Here is a 15029-nt window from a genome sequence, read left to right on the forward strand (position 1 = left end):
TGGGTATGTGGTTTTAGATCTGAACAATGTGTTTTAATGGCAAGGTGATCAACATTTTTTCTTGCTTCTGTTTCTCTAATGCAGCATTGTGCAAAAGAAGTAAGGTAAGTCACACAGAAAATTTTATTCTCGTTGCATGACTTGTTTATGATGGATGTGGGAATAAACATAGCTTCAGAAATGAGTGGGTGATCACTGTTTTGATAGAGCTCTTGCACTCTTGCACATAAAAGATACTTAAACTGTATATTTTCATTTAACAAGAGAAAAATATTTCACAAATTCTCTTATACTTTTTTTCTGCCTTGGAACAGAGGGCGGGTGTGTATCTTTGTTTTTTTGGGTTTTTTTAAATAAATGGTGCTGCAGTCAGATTTTCAAATTTTTCTATGTCATTTCAAATCAGGTAATTTAAAAGCTTAGAATATACTATTCCCACTAATTAGGTCTTGAATACTTATTGGCTTCCTGATGAAATGTGGGCATATCTACCAATGTCTGACAAAATAAAAGAACCAGGTGAACAACATGGACCATGTACATGCAGGAAAATGTCAGCATGTATCACAAGCTGACATTTCATTTATGCATGAAAGCGAAAAAGGAGAGAACATACATGGTAACACCCTAGAATACAGCCTCATTTTCAAACCATCTGACATGAAGCTTAAGTTTAGTAAGCTTTTACATATCTTTTTGCTGTGTATATTTGGGCATTGAGTAACATGCATATGAGAGTTACTGTAGTTCTGGTGATGAAGGGCATTTTCAAACAGATTATTTAAAATTTCCCAAAAGGGAGCTCACACTTGAGCATGTGCCAGGGCCTGATGGCAAAGAGCACTAGGGAAGTCATTGGGCTGCCTGGAAGGGCACCATGGATGAGGGCTTTGCTGCCCTTGGAGCCAGTAGACAGTCAGGCAGAGTCATATGTTATTAAACCTACTAATGGGAGACCCTCTGGTCCTGAAGACAGCTGCTGACAACAACAATTGTAGAGATAAAATTACCATTTTAAGTGGTTATGACTTTTAGGTTGATGTTTCCTGATGTAGAATGTAGAAACATGAGAAGCTTATTGTTTGGTTTATGTAGTTCCATGGCAGTGTTAAAAATAGTCTATGTAAGACACTTCTCTTTCCTGTTTTTCTAAGTGTAATTCTTGGCTCCCATTAGGAAAGTAAACAAAATGTTTATTTTGGCTGTTGAAGGAGGGTTGCAGTGGTCTAATGTGGGAGTGAGCACAAGGCAGTGGAAAGAAGATGTTGGGTAACAGTAAAAGTAGAAGTTGGCAAAGCAAACATATATAGAACACAAGTATTTAATTTTCCAGCTTGTGTGGTTTGCTCTGTGGTGGGTTTAGGCCCCGCAGGGTTTGTCTTGTTTGTTTAGTTCTAGCCGCCTGCAATCCCTGTGTGTCCGCTCATTTTCCACATTAAGAACTCTGGATACGATTATCATGACTAGGGAAGAACAGTGAAATTACACCTTGCCGAACTAACTCTTCTGAGATTTACTCTGCCTATTCTTTTTGTCTGTGATATAATTACACTCAGTAGCAGGGGCATTCAGCTTCTTGTTTACAGAACCTATTCTGCTCTGTGTGTTTTCAAATTTGGTTATGTGGCTGATACCAGGAATCAGTGGCTATGTGATTGTTTAACTTATTTTTAGTTACTTTTGCCTCCTGAATACTTAAATGCAAATCCTTGATAACTAGCCTGTTGTTTTTAAAATTAGCTAACTTAATATTTTAAAATTTTATGTAGAAGTTATGTACCTCTTCTGTCAGAGGTCAGTAACATGAGTCAATAGCATTTAATATCACACCATAATAATATCCCTTTCCAAAGATATATTTTGCCCACTTTCAAAATTTCTGATCCTAAAATCTCTCTGCTTGTTCTGCCTCAAGCGGGTACTGGAGTCCTTTTGAGAACAAATCCTCCTAACATTTCCCATTTGACAAACTGAGAAAAGTATGTAGTCATCTTTTCATAAGAAAATTGAACAAGTAGATCCTGGGGGAAAAAGGCATGGCAGACTCTTTTGTTCTGCATGAGTTGCTGGCTTGTTGGGTTTCAACACACTTTTTCATAGTTTCTACCTACTTCCTTTGCAAATACATTGGAACATAGTGTCATTCCTAGGGGAAGCCATCATGTCTGGCTGCTTGAGTGCTCAAAGTCAAGATGATCCAGTTTTATTTCTTATTAGTCTGAGAGATGTTACCATTGCATCCCTTTGATCTATTCCTGTTGCTTTGCACTAGCTTTGGGATGGATCTCAGAGCCCAGCAGGATGAGTGTAGAGTGACTACAGAATATGTTCTTTACTTCAGACTAATATTTTAAAATGTTCTTTTGTTTTGATTAGCTGAAGAATAGAGGAATGGAAAACTTCTGCTTTGATTATAATCCTACAAATGAACATCAAGTAACTGGACAGAGGGTCATACTCTACCCATGCCATGGCATGGGACAAAATCAGGTAAGAATAATGTTTTATTTTTATTTTGACTAACATTTAGGGTTGTAATGTAAGGAAGTATGGTAAAGTCATTGCAGTAGGTCTGAGAGAATGTGTTGCCGCAGTAAAGTGATCTTAGTTTGAGTTTTGATTCTTGCACTAAATGCTTTTTATTTTGATGTATCTTCAGGTCAGATTTTCTTCATTCTGCGGATGTGTCTACCCAGCCCAGGGAACTTATGCATACCTTTATTATGCCTTTCCACAGAGCTCATTAGCAGGGGTTAATGGCACATCACTGCAGCTATAGTGCTCACAGGCCAGTGCTCACTCAACTCCAAAACCCCTCTGAGCTTCTCTCTGTCCATGCCTCTAAAGCCCTTAATAACATTGGAAACCTCACCGAGTTCCACCTGGGTCTGTCATCATGTCTCTTCCTCGTGGTGCTTCTCTAACTACCCAAGAGGTTTTTGGCCACATCTTCTCCTGTACTTCTACAGAAATCTCCTCCTTGCTTGGGCTCCACCGTCCAGGAGAGCAGAGGCTCTCTTTAACGCTGTCATTCTTGCTGTCTTGTTTTTAACTTCTGAAGATGAAAATGCTGTTTTCTTTCTCCATGTTGACTGAACCTGTGTGCAGCAGTTCTTAGTTTTGATACCTATAAGCCTCTCTGCATAATGCCATGGTAAAAGTGTTGTGGGGCACTGTGTGAATGGCTAGAATGGCTGTTTTTGCACAGTTTTGAGTGACCACCTTCCAGAATTGAAGTTTGATATTTGATGTGGGTCATGTACTTGCCTATCTTGATTTTTGGCTTCTAATCCCGATTAGAGTAAACACAGTACTTGAGATATGGTTTCATCAGTGCTGAGTACCAAAGGTCTTGTGAGACCTCTTGTACATAACCCTGTGACAGCTTGGGTGGCTTGACTGTTTAGGTCCTTTTTTAGTGAAATTAATCCAAACATTCAGTTAGGATTGTTTGGAAAAAGGAAAAAAGGGAAAACAAAGTTTGGAAAAAAAACAGAGATGTGACAGTTAGGCAGAGTATCTGCTATCGTTCTGAACTCTGCTTAAAAAAACAAACATAAAAGCTCAAGGAGTGTAAAACAAATCTGTATTGAGGAGAAGGCTTCTAATATGAATTGCACTTTACATGAGAAAGGGGAAAGAAAAAGCAATGTACCTCAGATCTTAAGAGGAAATAGATTTGCTGCTGATAGCAAGTTTATTGCCTAAATTATTATAACTATTATTTAGTATTATTTATTAGCTCATGTCTGGTTTATGTCTTAGGTTTCATAATATTTCTGTCCTTAAGGTCAAGGTGCAGAGGAAGGCAGGGTGAGAATCTTGTACGATAAAAGCCAAAGGACTTCAATACTAACAGATGGATGCCAATTATGCTAAGCCCCACCTCACCCTGTTTACTCCCTCAGTTCAAATTCTTGCAGAAGTTAAGAATACTTCTGTAGCTCTCTATAGAGAAGTTAATAATCAGATAACCCAGTCAAGTCATTTCTTATAAGTGACTTGATAGCTTTTGTAGATTAAGAAGCATTTAATATTGAGGATTACATGCTAACATGCCAAAGGTATTTATAGATATATTTTTCCTTGTATTGCAGATTACAGAGAGGAGAGGGGTTGCATTTTTTTTTTGCATTTCTCTGAGCAAAAAGAGTTAGCTTAAATTTCATCTCTTTCCCCAAGAAAGAATAAAGAAATAAGATAAAAGGTGAAAGCAAAAGAGAAGTACAATTCAGAGACAAATTGTCATGGTTTTACAGTTATCCTTTGTTTAGCTGGCACTAGGAGATTAACCTAAGAGATTAACTGCATTTACTGCAAGATATCACATCTCTGGGTATTAATGCTCTTCCATCTCTGCTGGTGGTGCATCCGTGTACCTGCGGTGGCAGGCGCCGGGCTGGGAGCAGCGACACTCTGGGAACTGTGCAAACCGCTCCCTCTGCTGGCACCCGGGCAGGAGCAGGAAGGAGAAGTGGAGAAAGCACCTGACTGCAAAGTAAACCAATAAAGGAAAATATGAGATGACTCGAGAGAACTGCAGAGCCTGAGGAGGGAAGGCCAAACACAGGAAATGGGTAAAACAAGATTAGCGAAATGGGCCAAAAGGCACGGGAGGGCTGGCAGGAGCCAGGCAGAAAGGGCCAAGGTGACAAAGGCAGTAGTAGTTTATGACAGAGGTTGAGCAGCAGGTGATGAGCAGGGCATGTGTGACACAGGGAAGAGTAGGACAGGGAGTCGACCAAGCAGAGTCATTGGAGAACATTTTAGTGGAAAGGGGCATGGTGACTGAATGAGGGAGCTGAGATACCAGCTGGCAAAGGAGGACACAAGTAGGGGTGATAGGTAGTTGCAAGAGAACAAGTGGACAGCAGGAAGAGTTGTGTGTGGGAGAACAAAGGAAGACTAAAATAAGACAAGATGTAGAAACACAAGTGAGGTGGGAAATGAAGTTGGGGTTGCTGGACTTGCAGCTCCCTTTTCTGGCTCGCAAATAGCTGTGAAACCTACCAGCAGGACATTTCTCTCCATTTCTTTCCCATCCCACCACCTTCTTGACAATCTGAAAAGGTAGCAGGCTGTTCCTTGTGGTGTGAATCCTTTGGCAGGTGATACTGTCAGAATCAAAACAGTCAAGTCTTCCACATTTATGTCCATTGCTGTCTGCTGATGAAATTATTGAGGCAAGGTTTGGTCATCCTCTAGTTATAACAACAACGGAGTCTCAGAGATGTTTACTGACAGCAGGCAGCCCTTAACTTCTCTTTGGCCCCCTAGAAGGGAATCCACCATCCTAATCCCAAGCCCTTTCTGCCTTTTTTTCTGTGAGTTTGTTCTCATCACTCCACTCTTTATCTATATAGAGTTTTAGCAGCAAGCCCTTATTCCAAACTTTGCTCCTATTCCCTATCCCACACCACAGGCAGGTGGCTGTTTATGTAGGGGACAACTTCAAAACTCTTTTCACTGGCAACAAGTCTCCACTTGGTGACCTCTGAATATCTGTGTGCACTGTGCTGAGAGGAGAGAGCACTGTGCTCTTGGTTATTTATAAAGCCCAGCACCTGCTCCTGTTTTATGTCTCAGTGAATAAAACCACTCTCAGAAAACTAAAGTTCCTGGTAGTTTGTTTCTGTTCCTTCTTGAATCCATGGTCTAATTGAGAGGGTTGCTTTTAATTCTTTTGTGTGAGTGTAAGAAAACTAACTGGAGGGGTTTTTTTTAAATTAGCATTATCCTTATCACAAGAAAGGGAGGATAACACTGCAGTATTAAAAGCTGAGTGTATCCATAAGAGAGGAAGGAAATACACAAAACACTGGGCACTGATTGCTTGTACCTCAGGCTGCTTATGTTTTGTGGGAGTGTGTGCCCCACAGAGGAGAATGAAAGGCTTTGAAACTCAACACCACTAAAGCCCTTTGCCCTTCCGGGTATGGCTGGGAAGCAGCACAGAGGGCAGCAATGTGTGATGGCAAGAAATCAGCCTGATGTGATAAGAGGATGGGAACACACTGACTGACAGTGTTCTTCCCAGAATTCCAATTTGGAGCTGATACATTTGACATTAACAGTGAGAGGGAAACAAAGAAGTTAGCAAAGCCCTTGGGTTTTCAGCAAAAAAGAGTATCAGACCTGGTAACCTCTCTGCTGGTTCTACCCATCAAATGCAAACTTTTCCCTGCATGCAAAACAACAGGCACAGAGAAGGATGAGAGTGTGTTTCAGGGTCCAGTGAGGTAGCCAAAATCTGCTGCTGGCCCCAGTACCAGAGAGACACTGATGCAGCTGAGACATATCCTGTAGATTGTCCAGAAGCCAGAGACACCGGGTAAAAGGCCTCATCAAGTTTGCCAATAGCACTTAAGGGAATCTACTGATTCTCAGAAGGAAAGAAATGCAGTAAGGCTACTAGTTACTGGGCTGTGGATCAGTTTGAAAATGCTTCCTTTCTGCTAACAGAATGCAAGAAAAGAGAACTAAAAAATGCTTTACCTTTTGAGGAGGAAGATATTTATTTCCTGTATTACTAGAGCTTGGAAAAGCCCAAAGCCTGAAGTATTTATTCAGTTTGAAGTGTAGGATAATAAACTGATTATGTTCATTGGGCAACAAGGCAGGAGTGCTTGGTTGTTAGTACTATAACCCCATTCCTTGAAGCTATCCAGAAATTAACTGTTTTACTTGCTCTTCTTTGGAATCTGGTACAAGTCCTTGAGAGACCATTCAGGAAAGATATCAGTAGTAAGAAGTGCTCTGATCTAGAAACTGCTCCATTTATTCTTGGCACATCTGGTACAGTCAGCAGCTTGCAAGCTTTCACTTATACAAATTGCTAAAGAGTTATTATATCTAATACATCCCCTAACGAGCAAGGCTCTAAATATGGATTTGTGAAAGTGGCAGCTGTAAAAAGTGTCCATCCACACACAACTGAGCAGAACTGAGGCTTTTTCTTTATTCACAAGCCATAGGATTAAAATGCATGTCTCTGTAGCTCACTGTGGTGCCCAAAGTAGCGGGTTTTCCATGTGTCAGTCAGATACTGAACCTGGGAATAAAGCCTAAAGGCCAGGGAGTAGCTGCTGCCTGTTAGGGTAAATAATAATAACAGGACCAATATTCACCCAATTTATTTTTGTTGTTGATGAGATTTTTTGTTTTTTGCACACAGCAAATGTAAAAATAGTGCAACCTACATTGTAGGAACAGATCTTAGCAATAGGTTTCAAGGGAAAGTCATGGTCTCTGGGGTCTTATGTTAGCAGGGAGACCTCAAACCTGATGTTGCTTTCTCAAAAACACTCATTTACCTTTGTGGCTTACCACAAATGAATGGTGGCAAACAGGTGAATTCTGGGGGGCAGGGGGGAGGGCAGGGGTCAGTCACTTGCATCATTGCTGGGAAAAAAAAGCCATGAGACTCCACAGGGTGATGCAGTGGGCAGCATCAGTCAGCGTATAGCTGTGACAGCCGCCTTGACAGAGAAATTCCTGATTGTGATAATAGGAGGGGCAGATTTCATGAAACAACTACTATCAGTGTAGTCCAGATCAGAGCTCTTACACTTGGAAACGGATGGCTGAAGATTTTGTAATAGCACAGTCCTGTTTATACTGAAACTCCACTTCCAACTCCTCATCAAGGTTATTAGCCCTGGTGGTTGTTAAGGATGTTTTTGTGGTAAGTTCAAGTATGTACATTTCTGAATTGGTACAGCCCCCTTCACAAAGCCTTACAGTTTCCAGAGGGGAAACAAAACAAAAGAGGATTCCTTCTCTCCCTCATCCTTTTATTGGTCTCTGCTAATGCAGCTGCACTATGGGTAATAAGCAATTTTCTGATGTTTATACAACTCTCCTCTACTTTTATTGAGTATAATTTAAATCAGATCTAAACACACATCCGTGCACTATAGTCATCTAAATTTTTTATAAGCTTGCTAAATACAAACAACTGTCCAACTCTGCCACTCTTTAATGAAGTCCAAAAGTTGGCAAATGTTCATGATAAGTATACAATTTTAAGGAAGTCTTCAACCATAACTGCTACAGAAGCCAGGAGTTTCAGAGCATGTTCATAACATTTCTGTAGAATATCGTGCAACAAGTAAAGACAGTAAATTGTCTTTAATGAAGTTTTTTCATGTTTAAAAGCAGCTGTACCTGTTTTGCTTCAAATAATATCTTAAAACTTTATAGAACAAAATGTTCATCACCATGCATCCCTAGTGGTGGAAATGGCCATTATAACTGGAAATGAACCTGGACCAAACTGCATTTGAACAATGCAGTGAGCAACTCCTTAGTTAAAAGTAATATTACTTTGTGATGACTGAATTAAGAAGGCATAATGTCAGGCCAGAAACTGTTTTCCATCCAATTTTTAAGGGGGGCCTAGAATGTGAAAGTTAAATATTGCAGTTGAAATTTGGAAATTCTTTAATACTGGAACGCCTGTTTTCCAGGACATTTAAGTGCTACAAGAATAAAGCAGTGCTGTGATGAGATTGATTTTCTGTAAAATAGTAAGCAGTAGAAGTTAAGTACTCTTGAATATTTCTGGCAAAATTTCCCTTCACAGCAGCAACTTTTATTCGTGAACCTAATTATAGTCTCTTAGTATATGCTTCTTTCTAAACACTCTCTGTGTGCATGTGAAATGACTGCTGTCCTTTGTTTCTTCCCTTGGGTTTGTAGTTTTTCGAGTACACATCCCACAATGAAATACGCTACAACACGCGACAGCCGGAAGTCTGCGCAGCCGTTGATTCAGGGACTGACTACCTGACGATGTACTTGTGTCAAGAAAATGCCCACAGTGTTCCTGAAAACCAGAAGTTTATTTTCAGAGAGGTAAGTGTGCCTGTTTGGGTTCGGGTTTTCTCTTTTTTGCGAGTGGGTGGAAGGAGAATTGTTGAATTTTTGAAATTTTTATCTTACTGCATACACATTGTGCAGGCCACAACACTGGCACAGGTCTCTGGGAGAAATAGACTATCTTGGCTTTCAACATCTGAACACAGAAACAGGGTAGTGAGCAAAGAGCACTCCAGTCATAAAGAGCAGGAAGATTAGAGGAAGGAAAGCACCCTTGTTAACATCAAGGAGGTTGGGAACATTCTCTCTTGTATGTCGCCCTTGCTGTTTTCTCCTGAGATTGAGGTGCTTCAATATAACCCTTTCCCAGCCAGTCATATGGCTGGCTTACTTCTCTCTTTTCATTGACTTATTTCCCAATATTTATATTCCCATTTATCCCCAATACTTCACACATCACCATTACTTTGTGCTCTTTCCTGCTTTTAAGCAGCTGCCTCTACATGATATTAGAAAAGTTTGTGTTTAGTAGTTTTGAATCTGTAAAGAAGCCCCTGGATGCCTGAGAGAAAATAAGCTGGGTGAAAAATGATGGCCTTGGTCAGGTTCTGGAGTGTTGTTATTTGGCTAATGGAAAAGGTCACATAATATATCAAAATGGTATATTTACATAATGTGTCTGCATAATGCATCGAATCCCTACAGGCTCCATGGCTGACAAATGTCACACTTCGATACTACCAGCAGTGATAGGTAGCAGGGTAAACTCTAAAAAAATAAGATGGAAGTTACTGTCTGTTCCCTAAATCTAGTCCAGACTGAAGCTCATAGTGATATTACTAAATAAAAATGTTTAAAAGGTTGACTTTATAAATTATGTTTCATTTTTAATGTCATCTTTTAACAAAATTGCTCAGTCATATTGCATGAATCCCTAAGATGGTGTATATTGAAGGATCTTCAGTCACTTCAAGAAGTAATCAAGAGAACTGAACTTTTCAAATTGAAAAAATGAAAAAATTGAAAAAATTATGGAATGTATCTGTTTCCACTGTAACCATTAATTTCATCATCTGAGACTTTAGGAATTACTTTAAATGTTCTTTCTCATGATCATTTTGTATGTGTGTGATTTGAATATACTGCTCTGCTCCAGTTCCTTTTCTGCTGCTGCACTAAATCAAAAGCACCAGTCTCCACCTTTCAAGGCGAGTGATGGGTGAGGTGTCAGCACCACATTTCTTTTGCTTTGTGCATAGTACTGTCAGGCAGCTGTCCTTATGGATGGAGCATAATCAAAGATTTGAACAGCCTTCCCAGCAGCTTGGCAAGAATTGAGTTCTTGCGGACACTGAGTCCAAAATGAGTGAGATGGATACTGATTAATCTGCTCTAAAACTTGAATTATTGTGATGGAAGCAGGAAAGTAATTCTGCAGCTGAATCTTTCAGCAAGTCTGTGAGCAAGCACACGCTGCTGGGCATCAGGAGCTGCAGCTCAGGATGCAGTTAAGTGCAACATTCCTGATGGGGGAAGGAGCAGACTTCCACAGGAGTCGGGGCTATGGACAGAAACAAGGCATTGGCATTTTTCTTTCAAAGCTACCAGGGGCCTTGGGAATTGCTGCACCCAGGCCAAGGGGTTGGCCTCAGAGCAGGGCAGTCCTCCACGGCTGCTGCGCTGCCCTTTTGCAGCTTGCTGTCCTAGCTGACAGCACTCCTGGATTGGAAGGAGAGACTTGATCTGGAAATAAATGTAAAAAAAGGGCCTGAGATCTCAAAATGTGTTCTTTAGGGAATTTGACTATGGATACCTGTCAGACCTTACACTTCTGAGGCAGCTTTCCTTTCAGCAAAGCAAGTGAACTCCACACACATCTGCAGGAAAGGGGCACACTTAGATATTTTTACTTTTTCCATCAAAAATATACCCTACGAAGAGACAGGAAAATTTCTTGCTAAAATATTTTCAACATTTATGCTTAATGAGCAATATTTCCCTTTTACTCACAAGATGTGCGATAAATTGATACATTTGGGGGTAATGCTTGTGCTTGGCTTAGTTCTTTTCTGCCATATTCTGGTCCAGTTAAAAAAGGCAATGAAAGCAAATGTTAGCACATCCTTTACAGGCTGAGATGTCACTTCATGAGTCACTCTAAAGCAATGCTGATGTCAGTTTATGTAATTTTAAAAGCGGAAAACAACCCCATTGGAAGAAAGAAGCTTCTCCTTCCCACAATCCCTCCTTCCAATCCCTTTTTCCCAGTTGCTGAGCCCCAAAATGTTCAAGGTTGCTTTACTGCCCAAAATCCGTTCCTCGCACAATCCCAAGACATGCCACAAGATGGCTGCCACTGAAGAATATGTGGGATATTCATTTGTTGCAAATGATTTCTGTTACTTCAAAATACAGTGGTATGTCTGAAATTTTTGAGACCTGAAAAGCTAACTTTATTTCTGGCTTTTGTAGGATGGTACCTTGTTTCACCCACAAACCCAGAGGTGCTTACAAGCCGAGGCAAACGCTTACAATGGGAACCCAGCACCACTGCTACGACCTTGCACCAACTCAGACTATCAAAAATGGTTCTTCAAAGAAAGAAGTTGATCCAGATGTTGTCTAGGATATAGCTGAATACAAAATAATGTGCTCTTTCTAGTCAGCAGTTAGTCAGCCTTTTGAAAAGCTCATAAGTGATATATTTTTGTATGGAAAGAACTGTAATTAGTTGACAAGCCTTAGATCTCGTTTCCTGGAGCTTTAGAAGGCACTAAGTACTGAGAGCTTCATAAAGTGCCACAGAATCTGGTCCTTTTTATTTGGCAGCTACATAACTGCTTCTCAAGTGTCTTAGGTTCTTTTCATAAGTGACATTTTTTTAATCTACTGTATGGAAGTAAGGCAGTCACAAAAATTGCACTAATGTTAAACTGCCAATAACTTAAAATGTTTATTTTTCTACTAAAACATTCTCAAGTTGGATTTTTTACAGATAGTAGTTAATAATTGTTCTTGTCTTTTAAATACCAAGAAGGTAAATGTAGACCATATTCTGCCCTAAGTGACTACCAGAAAGCCCTCACTGAAGACAGTGTGGATTTACACATAAAGGCAGAGTATGACTGCATGGTTTTGCACAAATAACAATCTAGTTGCATACAAATTGCACATGCTTGACAATACCATACCTTAACTGATCTGACAATTTTAGATGTTCATGGCACTTGAAAAGTTTCTAATCATGCTTAAGATGGTTTGGGAGTAAAATGGGGATTTTCTCATCTTTCTTAAAGGCAGAAGGCAGCAATATTTAAAGGTGATGCTTTGGGAAAACCTATTTAGATTCATATGGGCCCAGCTATGTGGCTGTGTCCTAGAATCCACAAACAACTTTAATGTTATGTGGATTTTCAATGTGCATAAAACTTTCAAGATAAGACCTAACAACAATTCTTTTGTAAAAATTTGAAAATTACAGTTAGAGAAAATGAGTCTTAACATTTAAGAGTTTAAATGATTAATGGAAAAACGATTATATTTTTAAAACAGTTTTGCAACTGATTTCTGTGAAATTCAGCTAATATTAATACAAAAAATTATTGTCTTTGAGGTATAACTTGCATTTTGTCTGAGAGCTCCTTTTAGATGAGTTGACCCTGCTTGTGGTCCTGTGTAATCTGCAACAGTACAGGATGGTTTGTGCCCTGGTGTGTGGGATCTGCCTTGCCCAGTCAGACAAGGAATGTGTAGCAATGTGTCTGGCCATTGACCATCAGCATTACCATGTTGATTAGAAGGGTTTCAGCTCATACGAGGAGTTTCTTTCCCTGTCAGACGAAGGAATGCTTATGTGTAGAAGGATGAAAAAATGCCAACCTTTTTCCCCCCAGAACTCTGGGCATCTGTTTTGATTAGTTTGGTATGTGTTTTGTTATTTGCTTTTGTTCATGTTTTCTATTAAAAATGTACAGCCTTTCCTTTGAATCCCCATAAGCTCATGCCATTTTGGCATACCTATTTATATGATTGGATGTGGGGGGAGGGTTTCTGCTTTTAGGAGATACATGTATACATGTTCTTCCAAGGTCTTTCTTACCCATGTAGATAGAAGGTTTTTGTAAGCACCTTTGAAATTTTGTCTCTGTGGGCTAGACTGATGAAACTGATGTTAGAATTAATAAAATATTTTGTGATTCAGCAGAGTGGGAAATGTCTTATCCACTATTTTTTTTTCTTGTGGTCAGTGGTTTTCATTTCATCATTTTGCTGATCTCTTAGGCCCAGATCCCTATAGCACTTGGGAGAAGACAGCTTCATTTTATGGTGCCTCAGGTTCTGTATCCTGAACTCAGTAGTTCTTCTGTTCACCTGGTAGCAGCAGTGGTTTATACTTAGTGGAGCCACAAATCAAAAGTGAGTGGCTGCATGAGAGAACAGCAAGGATTTTCTACCAATTTCTGCTTTGCCTTCTTGACTGCTGATTGAACCATGTTAGTTGCTGATAAAAGCCCAGCTACCAGAATCACAGCCAAAGCTCTCACTGCCCTCCATTCTCAGTGAGGTTTTCTTAGTCTTGGGATTTCAAGATTTCATCATCAGATGGTGGTATGCAAGTGAAACTTAGTAAGTGGAAATTATTTCCTATACATCTCACTTTGCCCTTGTTTAGAGGGAAGTATTGATGTTTTTGGCTTCCTGCAGCTAAGATGTTTTCACATATGCCAGCAAACCTGCCAGCCTGGCTTGCATATTTGCTAGACAAACACACTTGAGTTCAAAAGCAAACACCGAACATTAGCAATGCCACCAGCTTGCTCCCTCTGTGTTGGCCTTCTAGTCCCTCCACTTACCATTTTTTATTCCTTGACAGCCTTTTCTTCTTCTCAGCTCACTGGAGTTGAGAAGAATTAATGCCTGGCTTCAGGTTTGGAGGGTGAAGGACTCCCATCAAGCATCTGAGTCATGAAGCACATCTTCAGACTTCCTTTAACATCTCCAGACTTCCTTTTGCAGGAGATCCTTTTGCAGGGTTACCTGCTGAGGAATGGTCTGTGGGCTTCGGGCTTCTCCTGAGCACAGATGGGGCTGGATGTCTCACAGAAATGGAAAAATTGGAGAATTTCAGTCACAAATGAATGCTTATTTCTTAGTCTTTCTATTCCTGTATTTTTTATTTTTATTTTTTTAGAAAGCCATCCAGACTACAGTCAGGTACCTAATTATCATATTTATTTGAAATGATCAGGTAGTGATTTTGACTTTTTTTTTCATTTACTCACCAATTTCCTTTCATTTAAAAATTGTGGGTCTTCAACATGGGCTAAAACTTATTGGATTTTCAATTCAACAGAAGACAGTATGTGAACCTTCCTTCTAAGAAATAAACCACTAAAACTTCTCTATATGTGGCCTTGTCTGAAACATTATGTTGGGGGATTGCTAGAGCTTGCAGAAACACCTGGGAACAACAGTCATCATCGTCCATGCATCATTCAACATGAATTGGAAATAGTATTTCTCGCTGGCTCTGCTGAAAACAGAGACTCAAAAGTGTGTTCAATTTTTGTTATATTTATAGAAAGTGGTAAGATGCACTGCAAGAGGAAATTCATGTTGGTTGATAAGGACTGATGAGATTGTGCTCCTATTTCCTATTTATGAAAACATGGGCACCTACACAGTGATAGTGCTTGGTTGGTAATTTAAAATCTGATGCTCTTTTAACTTCATTTGCCTTTCTTAAGGCCTTTAGATTTGGAGATTACCTTGAAGTTAGCTGAGCTTTGTCCTGATACCCTGATAGAAAGACAGCAATCAAGGTGTCTGGAGAGACTGTAGGGTTTGGATCATGCAGTTGTGTGCAAATGTGCAGGTTTTTTGGCAGTGTTTGAGAATGCTGTATGCTTTTGTAACAAATATGGAACTTTGGTCCAGGAAGTTAGCTGAGGTAGGTATGAAAGCCCTTGGGAGGGAGGGAAAAGATGGATAGGAGAGCTCCCCCCTGTTCTGTTGAGGCGCAACAGCAATAGCTGAGTTGAAATTACAGCACTGCAGTATTCCTACATTTCTCATTTGCAGAGGAAAAACATTATGCATGTACATGCAGTACTAAAATTACTGTGCCTAGATTACCATTTTGGGGCTTTTTTAATCCACTGTTCACTGATATTTTAAGGAATAGACAAAGCCTGATTAGACCAGTCCCA

General features: G+C 39.9%; 1 protein-coding gene across 1 annotated transcript in view; it reads left to right on the forward strand.

Moving 5' to 3' along the window:
* GALNT12 (polypeptide N-acetylgalactosaminyltransferase 12) overlaps positions 1–13023 on the forward strand; it is a 47436-nt gene extending 34413 nt beyond the window's left edge. The window contains exons 8-10 of the mRNA XM_058810310.1: positions 2377–2490; positions 8701–8856; positions 11293–13023. Of these exons, the coding sequence (XP_058666293.1) occupies positions 2377–2490; positions 8701–8856; positions 11293–11430 (408 nt within the window). The 3' untranslated portion in view covers positions 11431–13023. The remainder of the gene's footprint in view (positions 1–2376; positions 2491–8700; positions 8857–11292) is intronic.
* Positions 13024–15029: the final 2006 nt, after the last annotated feature.

The sequence above is a fragment of the Ammospiza caudacuta genome, chromosome 1 (genome assembly GCF_027887145.1).
Source record: "Ammospiza caudacuta isolate bAmmCau1 chromosome 1, bAmmCau1.pri, whole genome shotgun sequence".
In the NCBI taxonomy this organism is placed as follows: Eukaryota; Metazoa; Chordata; class Aves; order Passeriformes; family Passerellidae; genus Ammospiza; species Ammospiza caudacuta.